Genomic DNA, 17,256 nt, shown 5'->3' on the forward strand with positions numbered 1-17,256 from the left:
GCATTGTTGTCCAATTGACTCAATGATCACAACTAGGCTTAATTGCTTTTTAACTCTTGCATACAACAAACAGCTCCTACAACACTGCTACAAAGATCGGTGGTGTGAGGGTGCCAGACAATGCCAGCTCACGTAGATTCTATTTTATATACTGTAGTGCCAAAAGGAAAAACTATTGCATTTTATACCCCAGTAAAATAAGGTCTCACGTCTCTGAGTTTTGTTTTTGTCTCCGACAGGTATCATACGTGAAAGCGATTGACATCTGGATGGCTGTTTGCCTCTTGTTTGTGTTTGCTGCTTTACTAGAATATGCCGCTGTGAATTTTGTATCAAGACAACATAAGGAGTTTCTGAGACTTCGTAGGAGGCAGAAAAGACAAAGCAAAGTAAGGACATTTCATTTTGGAAAACTGTATGTGTTTTCTGTATTTTCTGTGAGTGCTATTATGACTGGTTAGTTAGGTGAAGACTTCTGTTGCCAAAAGCTGGGTGTCCAGAGTTGCAGGCATCAAAGTCTGAGCATTGTATGCAGGCATGGACATGTCCAAGAAAACGTCATATTACAGTCAAATCCAGTCTCCATGTAAGGTCATTAATAAGCTGAATAAAGGGTAAATACATTACATTCCTGAAGTTAAAAATGTAATTTAAAGTTTGCCAAAAAAACTTTTACCACCTATCCACAGGCTAAGGATAACTGTATGATCGCCGGAGATTCTGCTGCTCAGACATCTATTGATCTTGAGAAAGGCAAGGTTTCCTGTGTAAGTGGAGTGGTAATGAGCATGTGTGACTATAGGTCCTGTAAATAATGAATGAACCAGTGGTTGCACATGCTCACTACTGTTCCAGTCATACAGGGAACTTCTTGAGGTCAGTGGGGGTCCTAGCACTCCGGTTCCCAGCCATCATACATTTTTCATCTATCCAGTGACCTGATGTATTAGAGATGAACAAAGAGATTCCCACCACCCTTGTTCAGGACCCAATTCGGTACTTATCTTCATTTGCATAATATATGATTTTATAGGATTATTCTCAAAATTACAATGTGGTCTTATAATAATGTACACATGTATTAGTTCATTGTAAATATTAATGTAGCACAGTGTCAGTGCCTTAGCATAGTCACCAATTGCAGTTTGGCAAGATACAGTTAGGTCCATATATATTTGGACAGAGACAACCTTTTTCTAATTTTGGTTATAGACATTACCACAATGAATTTTAAACAAAACAATTCAGATGCAGTTGAAGTTCAGACTTTCAGCTTTCATTTGAGGGTATCCACATTAAAATTGGATGAAGGGTTTAGGAGCTTCCGCTCCTTAACATGTGCCACCCTCTTTTTAAAGGGACCAAAAGTAATTGGACAATTGACTCCAAGGCTATTTCATGGACAGTTGTGGGCAATCCCTTCATTATGTCATTCTGAATTAAGCAGATAAAAGGCCTGGAGTTGATTTGAGGTGTGGTGCTTGCATTTGGAAGGTTTTGCTGTGAAGTAAACATGCGGTCAAAGGAGCTCTCCATGCAGGTGAAACAAGCCATCCTTAAGCTGCGAAAACAGAAAAAAACCCATCTGAAAAATTGCTACAATATTAGGAGTGGCAAAATCTACAGTTTGGTACATCCTGAGAAAGAAAGAAAGCACTGGTGAACTCATCAATGCAAAAAGACCTGGGTGCCCACGGAAGACAACAGCGGTGGATGATCGCAGAATAATCTCCATGGTGAAGAGAAACCTCTTCACAACAGCCAACCAAGTGAACAGCACTCTCCAGGAGGTCGGCGTATCAATATCCAAATCTACCATAAAGAGAAGACTGCATGAAAGTAAATACAGAGGGTTCACTGCATGGTGCAAGCCACTCATAAGCATCAAGAATAAAAAGGCTATACTGGACTTTGCTAAAAAACATCTAAAAAAGCCAGCACAGTTCTGGAAGAACATTCTTTGGACAGATGAAACCAAGATCAACCTCTACCAGAATGATGGAAAGAGAAAAGTATGGCGAAGGCGTGGTACAGCTCATGATCCAAAGCATGCCACATAATCTGTAAAACACTGCAGAGGCAATGTGATGGCTTGGGCATGCATGGCTGCCAGTGGCACTGGGTCACTAGTGTTTATTGATGATGTGACACAGGACAGAAGCAGCCGAATGAATTCTGAGGTATTCAGAGCCATACTGTGTGCTCAGATCCAGCCAAATGCAGCCAAACTGGTTGGTTGTCGTTTCATACTACAGATGGACAATGACCCAAAACATAAAGCCAAAGCAACCCAGGGGTTTATTAAAGCAAAGAAGTGGAATATTCTTGAATGGCCAAGTCAGTCACCTGATCTGAACCCAATTGAGCATGCATTTCACTTGTTATAGACTAAACTTCAGACAGAAAGGCCCATAAACAAACAGCAACTGAAAACCACAGCAGTGAAGGCCTGGCAGAGCATCAAAAAGGAGGAAACACAGCGTCTGGTGATGCCCATGAGTTCAAGACTTCAGGCAGTCATTGCCAACAAAGGATTTTCAACCAAGTACTAGAAATTAACATTTTATTTACAATTATTTAATCTGTCCAATTACTTTTGGTCCCTTTAAAAACAGGGTGGCACATATTAAGGAGCTGAAACTCCTAAACCCTTCATCCAATTTTAATGTGGATACCCTCAAATGAAAGCTGAAAGTCTGACCTTCAACTGCATCTGAATCGTTTTGTTTAAAATTTATTGTGGTAATGTCTAGAACCAAAATTAGAATAATGTTGTCTCTGTCCAAATATATATGGACCTAACTGTACATGGCAAGATAATCCTGAAACGAGCATTTTCAACATTTCTCATTTAGTTTAGTTCAGTTGCACTTAGAAGTACAAAATATATTTGAGAAGCAGAGTTAAACTGACCATAGCTGATGAAGGTTATGCTGAAGGTCTAATTGCTTGAAAGGGATAATGGCTCCATATTTAGAGCACCACTCCAGCGCTGTAGTTGCACTTTAAATCTAAGAACCTTGGCCCTGGTCATATACTCACCCGCTAGCGTTTTCATAGTTTTTTCGTTGCCACTCCAGTCTCCCTGTGCCATCTTGTGACAGCAGCTTCTGACTGGCTGGAAGTCAGAAGCTACGTTACAAGAGTGCAATGCAAGTCTATGAGAACGATAACCAGGCTAGAAGGCTCTCATAGACTTGTATTGTAAATTGACCTCCGCGATGCTCCATGAAACATAGAAGCTGAGGGGCAGGTCACTTCTCGCCAGAGACCGGGTTTAAAATGGATGAAAATACTGGAAACTGAGTATGAGACAGGGGGCATGGGAGTTACATTGAAAGCACCACTCCAGCGGTGAAATAAAAAAAAACACTGGAGTGGTGCGTTAAAGAGGTTGTCCAAAACTTTAGGTCAGTTATGATAGTTGAGGGCAGGTTATAAAGTAGTGGACAATGCTAAGGTAGCCATGCACATATTGGGACACCTACACATTACATCAACAGAAGCTTTTGTGACCTCTCACATTAATATGGAGCTGGACCCCCAACAGCTTCCACAGTTCTTCTGGGAAGGTTTTTATTACAAGTGGTCTCCACTTTGTAGCTGAGTTACAGTAGTTCCTAAAGCCTTTAAAAAATATCAGTCACAGTTGATATTTAGGAGGGAAGAAATTACATTTGTGTGGCCAAATACATTAATGCATATAATGTATGTCAGACGACCCAATCATTTTTTGGCATGACTTGCAAACCATGTAATGTTTATGACATGTCTGACTCTCATCTGTTTGTCCTATATCAGGGAGAGATTCATGAAGTTCAGCATTTTCAATTGTTTTGTTCTCAGAAAAGATAAGCCACTGCCAGAGGTGTCTCGTAACCTCACCCCATTTAGAACACATGTATGCTCGGCTGAACTGAACATGCATATATACAGGGAGTTTGCGTCACAGGTGTGTCAGGTGTGACAGACAGTCATCCTGGATCCGGCTGTAGAAGGTTATTGCGATTAGATCTACAAGCACCTTCTTGATTTTTGCATCTCTGTTATGGAGTGATACCCTTCTCCATCTAGGACCCAACAGTTACCTCCACCTTCTGCTGCTAATTAATACATCCTTGCTGAGGGTTTAAATACCTTCAGTCTCTTCAGCAAGGTGCTGGTGTTCCCTCTGTCTGGTTGGAAGTACTAGCAGTCGGCTAGTGTCTTCTTGGAGTACTCTTGGAGGCTTGTTGGTGTAATATCTCAGTGGTTTTCTCAAACTAAGTGTATCCCTCGTTTGTCCACCCTCTCTGTCTTTAGTTGTAGTGAGCGCTGACTAGCACTCACCCTGTCCCCTCCCTATTCAGGGCCTATTGCTAGGGTCAGGTTCATGCTTGGCGATAGGTGCAGAACCTATTTAGGGATGTCAGGCTAGACAGAGTGTTGCTAGATCTGCCTAAGGGTCTCCACTCGCCCCTTCCCCTCCCTCTCCCCGTTGTACACCTTGATTCTCCCTCACCTAGCGTTACAGTTTGTTGGTATTAGTTGTCAGTTGACTGAGCCAACAGATATTACAAGGGTATGACCACCTTAATTTAGATTAATAAGGTTATGCAAGGCCTACAAAAATTCAAGTGATAACTGCTCTTCTCTTCATATTAACTACGAGGCAGAGGAAAGCGCAATAGGGTTTTATCCGATTAAAAGTTAAAAAAGTTAAAAAGGTTATGTTAACTGATTAGGTTGTGATCACACAAGAAAGAGCATAGAAACCATCTGTTGCAGGTCCACGCAGAAAATGTAGAAAAGGATAGCTGTGGAAGTTCTGCACTGCTCATGGTGGAGTTAATGAACCCAGGTTCACACAAATAGGTTTCCATTTTTTTTATTTTGTCAACTTGTTTTGAAGTTCATAGACTTCATCAGTACAAAAAAGCCAAACACTTCTCTTCATAAGCATCATTATCACATCAACATGCGGATATGTCCTTCCTTACCTTTACTCTCGACTTACTCTTGACTTGATATATCCTGAAAAGTGTGGCACAAGATGATCAACTTTGACAAAAAATAATGATTTCACAATACTCTGTTTGGACATGTGGATACTATATGTGTCTATATATTGTATCCTGTACATTATCCTGCGTATTGCAGAAACTTTTTGAATTTTCATCATGAGAAATTGAAGTCTTTAACACAATTCACAGAAAGGTACGGGACGACATATCTGTACTTGAGATGTTTCATTCCAGCAATTACAATAATTACATAATAGACAAAAACAAAAAATAAGATCTAAAACAAGTAAGTTGATAAAGCCAATAATAAATGTATAATATATTATCATATTTCACCTAGTGATTCAGTAATTAATGCAGATCTGTGTAGCTGACGACAGTACACTGCCATTGTCTTCCATTTCAACCTAGAAGCAGAAACTTGCATACATGAGGATAGCATTTTCTCAACCGACCATTGACATCACCTGCAGGGAGCTTGTATGTTCTTCCAATGTGTATTTGTGTTTTGGGGTTTCTTACCATATCAAAAAAATGTACTAATAGGTTAAGCGACTTTCTAAGAACCAGTTAACCTTTCTAAGTAATGGTTTTTTTAATTTTTTTTCCATTTGGCTACAAAAACACTAAGTTTCTCAGGTTTCATCCCTCAAACATTAGCTTCTTTTTTTTATTTTTTTTATTTTTTTTTTTTTAAAAAAAGGGGGTTGTTTGTTTTCAGAAAATGTTTCTCCACAAACTGCAGTTTGTTGAAACATAACAAACCGCACTGTGCTCTCCATCCTCAGGTCCATCGGCAAGTCTCCACTGCTGCTCATGGTGTCTAGCATAAGAACTGGTGCTGACATGATGTCGACAGTCAATCAATGAGCTCAGCAGTTCTGCCCTGTAGATAGAACGCTCCCTACAGAGCATCTGAGCTCACTAATTGGCTGCCACAGGGTCAACGTGATGTCAGTGCTGCAGCCAATGCCGGACTCCAAAAGCAGTGGCGGAGACGCGCCATCGGACTCGGGAGGCGGTGAGAACTAAGCGGTTTGTTATGTCTTAACACACTGCAGCCAAGGGAAGAAATTGTCTGAAAGGGAACAACCCTTTTAATCATTGATCAGTCTTTGTAATGTTAGGAATCTTTGAAATAAACTTGATTGCCTTATTTTGCTTCCTTATGTCTTGAACACTGTGCTGAAAACGATGGCTTGTCTGCCTCTTTCATTCTTTCCTAGTAGCTGATTTTATCTGCAGATCTAGAATATATCCATACTCCAAGAGTCACTTTCTCGGCTCTCCTCCCCAATGGTCAGATACTGTTCTTTGTATGGAGGAAGGGATCAGATCTTAGGAAAGAGTCACATGGCCATATATTGGACGAGAATCACAATGCAATGCTCGGACTGGTCGGCGGCTCTCCTCCCCAATGGTCAGATACTGTTCCTTGTATGGAGGAGGGGATCAGATCTTAGGAAAGAGTCACACGGCCATATATTGGACGACAATCACAATGCAATGCTCAGAGTGGCCGGCGGTGACCTGAACGTGACATCTGCATACAAATACATGCTGTCACACTCAGGACGGGAGAGCTGCCGGCCAGTCCGAGCATTGCGTTGCGATCTTTGTCCGAGTTACACAAGCGTCTGACTCTTCCCTTACAGATCTTAGCTAGACCAGTAGTTAAAATCAGCTACTAAGACAGAATGAACTAGGCAGACAAACCATCATTTTCAGCAAGGCCTTTAAGACAGAAACAAGCAAAATAAGTTAATGGAGTTTATTCCAAAACTATATAAAGGCTGATCAGCAACAGAATTAAAAAAGTGGAAATCTAATTGAGTCTCTAGAACGATTTACGGTGCAGTAGTCTCAGTAGTAATACATCATATATTAGTTTGTTATTCTCAGTAAAAGTAAAAAAAAAAAAAAAAAAAGATTGGAAGCAAAGTGATCTATAAATGGAATTTGTGGTTGTTGGACTCCGCAATCTTCTACAGCTTCCTAGGAAAGCCCAGTGCATGCTCCTCTGAGTGCTGAATATGCCCTTGTGCTATAAACCAGCTTTTCAGAAAAGACTGTAATTTCTGACAGCGCCGGTACCGCATGATATACTTCATTGTGCTTTCTTCAATTTCAACAGATAAATAACATGTTTTTAGAAGCCTTGTCAACTTATGGTCTCATAATTCTACATTTTGTTAATTGCATGAAAGATTGTATCCTCCTGCAGTCAAGGGTCACACAAACAAGTGTGCTCACGAACGGCGGAGTTGTGAGCGTCAGGACAAAAGGCAGTGATTAAATAGATGAATGTGCGCACGTAGATTAAACAATGATCTTCCCCAACATAAGCAGCGCGCTGGAACGGGAAGATGTTGCTATGGGGATTGCTAAAAAGTATCAAGTCAACACTCACAAACTAACCAAGCTGATAGAAATGGTGCACAATATGAATATTTATAAAACACTTACTGAAAATGTCTCATGCATTTGGCTGTACTATGGCTGTGTATAACCTCTGAGATAAAGAACCTCATAGAAGTGTATGGAACATGACTGTACCTAAATGCACCTGATATTTCAGATAATCTGATGCCATAATATGTATGTATTCTTCATTAGATACATTGTTTTAAGGAGAGAATATTATTATATTCCAGCGATGTATCACTTAGTTCACTGGGTGCAGTAGTTGTGATAAAATCACAGCTTTCTCTGCTGCAAATGTTAGCAGAGCTCGGGGGATTAATACACTTGGAATTACCCCATTTATTAGTTTGGAGCCATGGAGACTTCTTATGTCCTATGCTCCATGCATTGCTCTAGGTTAGGTGCAAGCGGATTGGCCGATGTGGATTCACAGCAGTTTTCCATGCATTGTACAGTACCATGTAAGCCTATGGAAAACAAAATCCGCAGTGCACACGCAGCAGAAAATTCCACGCGGAAACGCTGCAGTTTATTTTCCGCAGCGTGTCAATTCTTTGGGCAAGTTCCGCAGCGTTTTACACCTGCTCCTCAATAGGAATCTTCAGGTGATAAAACGCAGGTGAAATCCGCACAAAAAATGCTGGAATCCGCGGTACATCCGCGGGTAATCCACAGGTAAAACGCACTGCGTGTTTTAATTCTCACCCTGTGTTTTCATACCTTCCTGCACATTTTCCTCTCCTCTTGTTGGCAGTGTGTGGCGGCCTTCCTATCATGGATGTGTCAGAGGCTGCAGACCATCACTCTGTATCTGACTGCAGAAGGTCTCAGCAGTTTGCTTTGCAGGCTTCTTCCTGGGTCTTCTGACTTTATGACCCAGTGGCAACCTCCCCTGGCTCTAGTGGACACACCTGAAATGGGATGTATATAACTCCAAGCTGGCTTCTGGAAGGTGCGGATGATATTTCTATTTCATGTTTCTCTCTGAGTCTACTCAAGCTAAGTGTTCCCCCTTGTTTGTGTATCCTATTTGTCTTTAGTGATAGTGGGTATAGACTTGTGCTTATCCTGTCCTTCCCGGTATAGGGCTTATCACCAGGGTCAGGCAGAGATTAAGTATCCTGCTCAGCGATAGTTATGGAACCTATATAGGGATGATCATGCAGACAGGCTAACGTTAGATCTGTCTAGGGGTTTCCACTCCCTCCTTCCCTAGTGTTTTGCTCCCTTTGCCTTATCCCTTCTTGTTGCACTTAGCCTTTCCTTCACATTGTGTGACACTTCCTCAGGAGATATGGGAAACCCCTCAATAGCCTTTTAGGGAGCCAGTTCCGAGGTGGTATTTTTGAGTTGTTACGGCTAGGGTCTTTCTAGTCTGTACAGGAACCAGCTCCATGTTGGTGCAGTGTCTCCCTGTAGTAGGTCTTCCCTTTTTATGTTACTAGTGAGTGTTTGTTACTTTCATAAAATTATAGCCAGCAAGGAAATGCAGTGAAGGGTGAACATATAAAACCCAGAATGTGATGGGGCTGACCAAAATGGGAAAATAGAAAACACCTGGAGAGGAGCAAACCAAAAAGGGGGAACAAATACAATTGGAACCATCAGCATTTGGAGAGGGAAGAAAAGGCAATAGCTCAGTAGATAGAGGAACCGACCACGAAGCTACAGATCAATGAGTCAAATACCCAAACTGAGCCATGACAATAACATGACATGAACCATGACAGTTCTCTGTAGAATAAATTTATATATTTATAACTGTAACAGCAGTGTGGGTACTAACATGTTGATGTAGAGACCTTCGTTCATCTAGAAGCTGCAGCTTGTACTGTGCAGTGTGTAATCTCAGCAGGGAGGAGGGAAACTGAAGAGCTGTCAATCAGGCTAAGTAGGTGGAGATTGGGTTTAAACTTTCATAAAGAGATTATACAACCATTCTGTCATGGACTTTCAAACTACATACACCAGTCTCATCAAGTTTAAAATATCCATTTAATAATGAAGTTTGTATTGTCAAGTCTGGTAATAGATCTGCTTTATATTTTTTTTAATTATTTAAATATATAATTTAACAAAATGGCATAGAATCCCCCCCATTTTTGACAACCAGCCAAACTAAAGCAAATTTGGTTTAACTTAATCGACCAAAGTAGGCTATCCATTATATGGTGTAAACTTAGACTAGACAGACTATAGATGAGCCACATTTATCAAGCACCTTGTGCTGCTTTGTTAAATTTGGTACATTTTAAGACTTTCTAGTCTAAGCAATGTCTGAAAGTTAGACAGTTTTAGTGAATTGGCCCCATTGTCTTTTAAGCCATTCTGTAGTTCAAGGTGATCAGCAAAATATAATATACTGGTTGGCCCGTGCAAAATTTTTGCACACTGGTTGTCGGGGGGCGCAGGCAATTTCAGGAAAATCAAGCTGGTCAAATGTTAATATATTTAATGAGATGATGATATTTATATATGTAGATTGGTAATACATAAATTGGTTTGATAAGCAGAGGAAAAAAAATGTCTTGAGGTTGTGGTGCCACCTGCAGGTTATTGTTTTTTTCTGAAGGTTTCTGAAAATAAATGTTTAAACTGTATTTATTATTCAAATCATGAATGTGTGGTTTGTTTGTGTCTTTTCTTGCTGAAGGGGGCAAGTTTACCTTTCAAATGGTGTATTATTTGTATGTGTGGGGCGAAGTAATCACTGAAAAAGCAGTGCATGTTTACAAATGTGTTTGCATATGTGACTCACATGCAGTGAAGTGTGCAATCCTAGAATTTGCCTAAAATAGGCTGGGCAAGCACTTCGGCAAGCTGGAAATACACCAAGGCAAATGCCACATGCAGGTAATTTGGCCTTTGAAATGGTGCATCATTTGTGTGTATCGGTGGAGTATAAATGGAGCAAGTATGCCATTGAATAGGCAGTGCTTGTTTACAAATCTGTTTGCATATGTGACTCACCTACAGTGAAGTGTGCAATCCTCCAATGTGCCTGAAATCAGCTGGGCAAGGAGTTTGGCAAGCTAGAAAGTCCCCAAGGCACATGTTAGGATTTGTTTGTGATGTCTGTAAGCAGCTTTGTGGTAGTGTGCTTTGGGGTAGTGTAGTGCCACCTGCAGGTCATTTTTCCTTACTGCAGGTTTATGAAAATTAATGTTTAAACTGTATTTTGTGATCACATCGTGGATGTTTGGGTTGTTTGGCTATTTTCTTGCTGAAGGGGGCAAGTTTACCTTTTAAATGGTGTATCATTTGTGTGTGGGTGCAGTATGAAAGGAGATACAAAGTAATCACCGAAAAGGAGTGTTTAGAAATAATATATAAGGATTCCAATCTGATTCTGTTCAGCAGATTGTATTATCTGATGATATTGTATATATACTTTAGTTATTGCACTTCAACTTTTTTCTTTGACAATCTTTTCAAAGACACGTTTCCATGCAAATGACATCAACCATTTTTCTATCTACTGGCTAACACGGTACCAAGATATATATCATCCCTGTATCATAGATATTGAACATTTTTGCTGTTATTTCTGATTTTGCTGCATTTCTGAGAACTGTATGATTTCTTTCTGCTTGCCTCATGGGTTATTTATCATTGCTATTATTGTTTGTGCATTTTTTTGCCTTTTTTGGTTTAATCATTTTGTTGTTCTTCCATTCTTGCTGCCTCTATCTGTTATGATAATCTGTGGACAGACTGTCCTTGTTGGGAATGAGAGTGTGGAGTCGGTACGGCGCATGAATGGATTGCGGAGTACAGATTCCTCAGCATACGGAACCTTGAATCAAATCTGCAACCCCAGCTTATGGGTGAAAAAACAGACAAAAGTGTTTTTTAGACAAATAGCAAATATATAATAGGGGACGGAGAATAACATTCACTTTAAACCATTTTATAGCAATTGTATCTTCTCTGTGAGGATGTGACAGATGCGCTCCATGACCCTTCAGTGTAAAGAAGCTTTTAAGAAGAGTCTGGATAAAGAGGGAACAATCTGTGAACTTGTTTTTTACTCTTGTCTGTTGTGGTTTTTATAGGTTTTTTTTTTTCCAGACATGATGGAGCAGGTGCTTACTGAATAACTAACATCTACTTCAGACTTGACTCATGTCTTGGAAAGAAAAGCCTTTCTAAAATGATAATACTGTAACTTTTGACCTATGTCAAAACTGTTAAGTTACCTTTCTGTGAAATACAGCGGCCATTTGATAAGACAAAAATATGTTTTCTGAAGACGCACGCAGAGCTCTTTACCTTGAAATCTTAAATAACTGGTGTTCGACACATAAATGGGGTTTAGCGTACTTGAAGCCAATGAAAATTTCAAGTGTGCTCCAAACACTTGCTTAGAGGAGCATTAACAGCAAAATCACACTTTTCAGAATAATAAGACCTAAATACGGCGCAGTTCACCAGCAGCCCGGCTTGTAAAAAGCAAAATGTGGTTTCCTCATTCAGATTTTTTTTTTATCTAAACAGATCCACTATTCTGCAGTAAAGGGGTTTTCCATGGACAAAAATATTTTAATTACAGGTCATTTATCTTTAACCCCTTCATGACCTTGGGATTTTCCATTTTTCCGTGTTCGTTTTTCACTCCCCTCCTTCCCAGAGCCATAACTTTTTTATTTTTCCGTCAACATGGCCATGTGAGGGCTTATTTTTTGCGGGATGAGTTGTACTTTTGAACAACATCATTGGTTTTAGCATGTCATGTACCAGAAAACGGGAAAAAAATTCCAAGTGCGGTGAAATTGCAAAAAAAGTGCAATCTCACACTTGTTTTTTGTTTGGCTTTTTAGCTAGGTTCACTAAATGCTAAAACTGACCTGCCATTATGATTCTCCAGGTCATTACGAGTTTATAGACACCTAACATGACTAGGTTCTTTTTTTATCTAGGTGGTGAAAAAAATTCCAAACTTTGCTAAAAAAAAAAAAAAAAAAATTGAGCCATTTTCCGATACCCGTAGCGTCTCCATTTTTCATGATCTGGGGTCTGTTGAGGGCTTATTTTTTGCGTGCCGAGCTGGCATTTTTAATGATACCCTTTCAGTGCAGATACATTCTTTTGATCGCCCGTTATTGCATTTTAATGCAATGTCGTGGCGACCAAAAAACGTAATTCTGGCGTTTTGAATTTTTTTCTCGCTACGCTGTTTAGCGATCAGGTTAATGCTTTTTTTTATTGATAGATTGGGCGATTCTGAATGCGGCGATAGCAAATATGTGTAGGTTTGATTTTTTTTTAATTTATTTATTTTGAATGGGGCGAAAGGGGGGTGATTTAAACTTTTATATATTTTTTTTTCACATTTTTTTTACTTTTTTTTTTTTTACTTTTGCCATGCTTCAATAGCTTCCATAGGAGGCTAGAAGCTGGCACAACGCGATCGGCACTGCACAGCAGTGATCATCAGATTGCTGCTATGCAGCAAAAATGCAGGTGTGCTATGAGCGCCGACCACAGGGTGGCACTCACAGCTACCGGGGATCAGTAACCATAGAGGTCTCAAGGACCTCTATGGTTACAATACTGAAGCATCGCTGACCCCCGATCATGTGACGGGGGTCAGCGATGCGCTCATTTCCAGCCGCCCGGCCGGAAGCGCCGGTTAGATGCCGCTGTCAGAGATTGACAGCGGCATTTAACTAGTTAATAGGCACGGGCGGATCGCGATTCTGCCAGCGCCTATTGCGGGCACATGTCAGCTGTTCAAAACAGCTGACATGTCCCGGCTTTGATGTGGGCTCACCGCCGGAGCCCGCATCAAAGTGGGGGTTCTGACCTCGGACGCACTATCCCATCCGAGGTCAGAAAGGGGTTAAATAATAAGTTACACAATTGGATGTGGTTAAAAAATGTTGCTGTGCCGAGATATCTTACAAATGTGTCCCTGCTGTGTACTGTGTAATAGCTGTGTCTGACCGTACAGGAACATGGTCTGATCATACCACAGCTCCTGGGCAGGGAAGGAAGCAAAAGAGAGAATGCTGTGATCGAACTCGAAATAATTGTAAAAATATAAAAAATAATAATAATTAAAAAAAATCGAAAGATATTGTATATATAAATAAATATTTGTATGAAAAAATATATAAACAATACAAGTACACATATTTGGTATTGCTGCGTCCGTAGTGATCCAGCCTATAAAACTGTCTCACTAGTTAACCCCTTTAGTGAACACCATAAAAAATAAATGAAAAAAATGGCAAAAAACAATGCTTTATCTCCATACCCTCGAACAAAAAGTGGAATAGAACTCGAACAAAAAGATGGATATAAAGAAACATGGTAACGCTGAAAACGACATCTTGTCCCACAAAAAAACAGCCGCCATACAGCTGCATCAGCAAAAAAATTAAAAAGTTATAGCTCTCAGAATAAAGCAATGCAAAAATAATTATTTTTTCTATAAAATAGTTTTTATTGTGTAAAACCAACAAAACATAAAGAAACTATATAAATGAGGTATCACTGTCATCATACTGACCTGAAGAATAAAGCTGCCTTATCAATTTTACTATACACGGAACGACATAAACTCCCGCCCCCCAACAAAATTCCTGAATTGCTGTTTTTTGTTCATTCTCCCTCCCACAAATCGGAATAGAAAGCGATCAAAAAATGTCATGTGCCCAAAAATGATACCAGTAAACACGCTCACTTATCCTGCAAACAACAAGCCATGATATGACTCAGTCAGTCGAAATATGGAAAAATTGTAGCTCTCAAAATATGGTGATGAAAAAACTTGTTTTTTTGCAATAAAAAGCGTTTTTTAAGTGTGACAGCAGCCAAACATAAAAACCCAATATAAATCTGGTATCACTGTAATCGCACCAACTCGAAGAATAAAGTAACCTAATCACTTATACCGCATGAGGAACGGCGTAAAAAATAAAACCAATTCTTCACCTGCTGTTAATTTTTTAATTCTGCCTCCCAAAGATCGCAGTAAGGCTCAGCGCACATTTATCCTGCCCTCTGCGCTGATCGCTTTCACGGGGATTTCTGTGTAAATCTCTGAAATATGTGATTCACACGGAACCTCTGGCAGAGTTTGTGCTATAATAATGGTGTCCATCTTTTTAGGATTTCATAAAAATGCCGTCGGCCTCAGTTTTGTGCACTTCTGAAAAGAAGGACAACGCTGAACAGAAGCCAGACGGAGTCCAGAGTAACTCTGCTACCTCATTATAGTGAATGAATCCCTAGGTGGTTTCATCTGAATCACGACACTCAGAGCTGTAGATGCAAACTCCAAAGTAAGTGCTCAGTGTAGAGCGCCAGATAAATGTGATCCCAAACGTTATGTAAAAATGTTCCCAATAAAAGCTTCAACTCCACTCAACTCAAAAAGCAAGCCATCAATCAGGTCCATCATCTGTTAATGGGAAAATAGGGGCTTCCACATTACAGCTAGTACAAAGGCTCTGAAAAAGCAAAATGGCTCCTCACCCGCCAAAAGAAATTCAGCAACTTTTCCGCTCTCAAATCGAAATGCCCCCCTTCCTTCTGAGCCACATAGTGTACATAAACCACATATTACATCCACGTTTGGCATTTCTGAAATGATGAGAGCCTGCCTAACTTACGGGTGCATGTCTACAGAATCACGGGCTGGCCGAAATGTACTGGTTACTGCAACGTACTGGACTCTACAGCATGCTGGTTACTACATCGGCAGTTTGAAATTTTCACTCAGCAACATCCAATGCTGCCTGTTTTTGGAAAATACCCATGGAGTCAAAGTCATCACTACACCTGTAGATATATTCCCCAAGGGGTATAGTTTCCAAAATGGGGTCACTTGACGGGGATTCTGCTCTTCTAGCAATTAGTGGCTCTGTATATGGAGTCTGCAAATTGTTCTATGAAAATCTGTGCTCCAGGAGGCAAATAGCGCACCGTTCCTCCCGATTCTCTCCATATGACTAAGCAGTACTGTGCAGCCACATATGGGGTATTGCCACATTCAGTAGAAATTGTGGGACAAATTTAGGTGCCATTTTTACCCACTTGTGTGAAAATGTAAAAACTGGGGATAAAACAAAATTTTGGTGGTAAAACTGTAGTTATTTTTTCTTCACTGCTCAATGGTATAAAAGTCTGTGACACATCCGTGGTGTCAATATGATCACTGCACCCCTAGATGAATTCATTGAGAAGTGTAGTTTGTAAAATGGAAGGTTCTGCTGTTCTGTCACCTCATGACCTCTCCCAGTGGGTCAAGGCACATCAGGTGCTCTCCAAACGCGACATGGTGTCCGCCAATTGTTCCAGCAAATTTTGCATTCATAAAGTCAAATGGCGCTCCTTCCCTTCCGAGCTCTGCCGTGTGCCCAAACAGTGGTTTTCTCCCTCATATGGGGTATTGACGTACTCAGGAGAAATTACACAACAAATGTTGGGGTCCTGTTACCCTTCTCAAAAGTAAAAAAAAATTAGATCTGAAATACATTTTTTGTGAAAAAATGTTAAATGTAATTTTTTTTCCACATTCCAAAAATTCCTGTGAAGCACCTGAAGGGTTAATCCATTTCTTGAATGTGGTTTTGAGCACCTCGAGGGGTGCAGTTTTTAGAATGAGGTCACTTTTGAGTATTTTCTGTCATATAGGCCCCTCAAAGTGACTTCAAATGTGAGGTGGTCCTTAAAAAAAATAGTTTTGTAAATTTTGGTGTAAAAATGAGAAATCGCTGGTCAACTTTTAACCCTTATAACTTCCTAAGAAAAAAAATTTTGGTTCCAAAATTATGCTGATGTAAAGTAGAAATGTGGGAAATCTTAAGTATTTTGTGTGACATATCTCTGTAATTTAAGGGCAGGAACATTCAAAGTTGGAAAATTGCTAAATTTTTGCCAAATTTCCATATTTTTCACAAATAAATGCAAATTATATCAAATAAATTTTACCACTATCATGAAGTACAATATGCCACGAGAAAACAGTCTCAGAATCACCGCGATCCATTGAAGCGTTCCACAGTTATTACCTCATAAAATGACAGTGGTCAGAATTGTAAAAAATTGGCGTGGTCATGAACATGCAATCCACCCTCGGGGGTAAAGGGGTTAACAAAAAAGGTAGGATCCTCCATTCACATGATGTCATTTATTTTTTTAAACCACATATCATGGTGGGCTCGCGTTGTCTCCACAAGAGTGGGATAAAGTTTTTTTTGCTGCGCTTATCAGTTGTCTGAACAAATAGCCGTGATATCATTTCTCACTGAGGGCAGTGCGTCTTAGGAATAAAATTAGGCATAGTTAGTAAAAAAAAGCTTACTGAAACTACAATATAATTTTTTAAAGAAAATTGAAAGAATACATTACAATCGTTAATATAAAAATGCATACTTGCATATAATGCTTACGTATTTGGCATTCTTTCAATTGTCAAAACAGATACAATACATGTATCTACACATAGTCCTCCAAACAGTATTATGGACACCACATAATCCTAAAAACAGTATTATGGACACCACATAGTCCTCCAAACAGTATTATGGGCACCACATAGTCCTCCAAACAGTATTATGGACACCACATAGTCCTCCAAACAGTATTATGGACACCACATAGTCCTCCAAACAGTATTATGGACACCACATAGTCCTCCAAACAGTATTATGGACACCACATAGTCCTCCAAACAGTATAATGGGCACCATATGATCTTTGTACACTTTTCCTGTGATAAAATGCAAGGACACCATATTGCTTCTTTGAAAAATCTCAAACTTTATGAAATATTGTTTAATTGAAACTCTGAGCTAAGGAAATATAATCCTTAATGTGG

At 39.9% G+C, this 17,256-nt stretch overlaps 1 protein-coding gene across 6 annotated transcripts in view; it reads left to right on the top strand.

The window, feature by feature from the left end:
- The window catches only part of GLRA2 (glycine receptor alpha 2), a 270,603-nt gene that overhangs the window by 204,906 nt on the left and 48,441 nt on the right, over positions 1-17,256 (top strand). For all 6 annotated transcript variants that reach the window (XM_077294157.1, XM_077294163.1, XM_077294162.1 and 3 more), the window contains one exon: positions 240-389. In XM_077294157.1, coding sequence (XP_077150272.1) covers positions 240-389 — 150 coding nt within the window. The remainder of the gene's footprint in view (positions 1-239; positions 390-17,256) is intronic.

This window comes from Ranitomeya variabilis, chromosome 3 (genome assembly GCF_051348905.1).
Source record: "Ranitomeya variabilis isolate aRanVar5 chromosome 3, aRanVar5.hap1, whole genome shotgun sequence".
NCBI classification, from domain to species: domain Eukaryota; kingdom Metazoa; phylum Chordata; class Amphibia; order Anura; family Dendrobatidae; genus Ranitomeya; species Ranitomeya variabilis.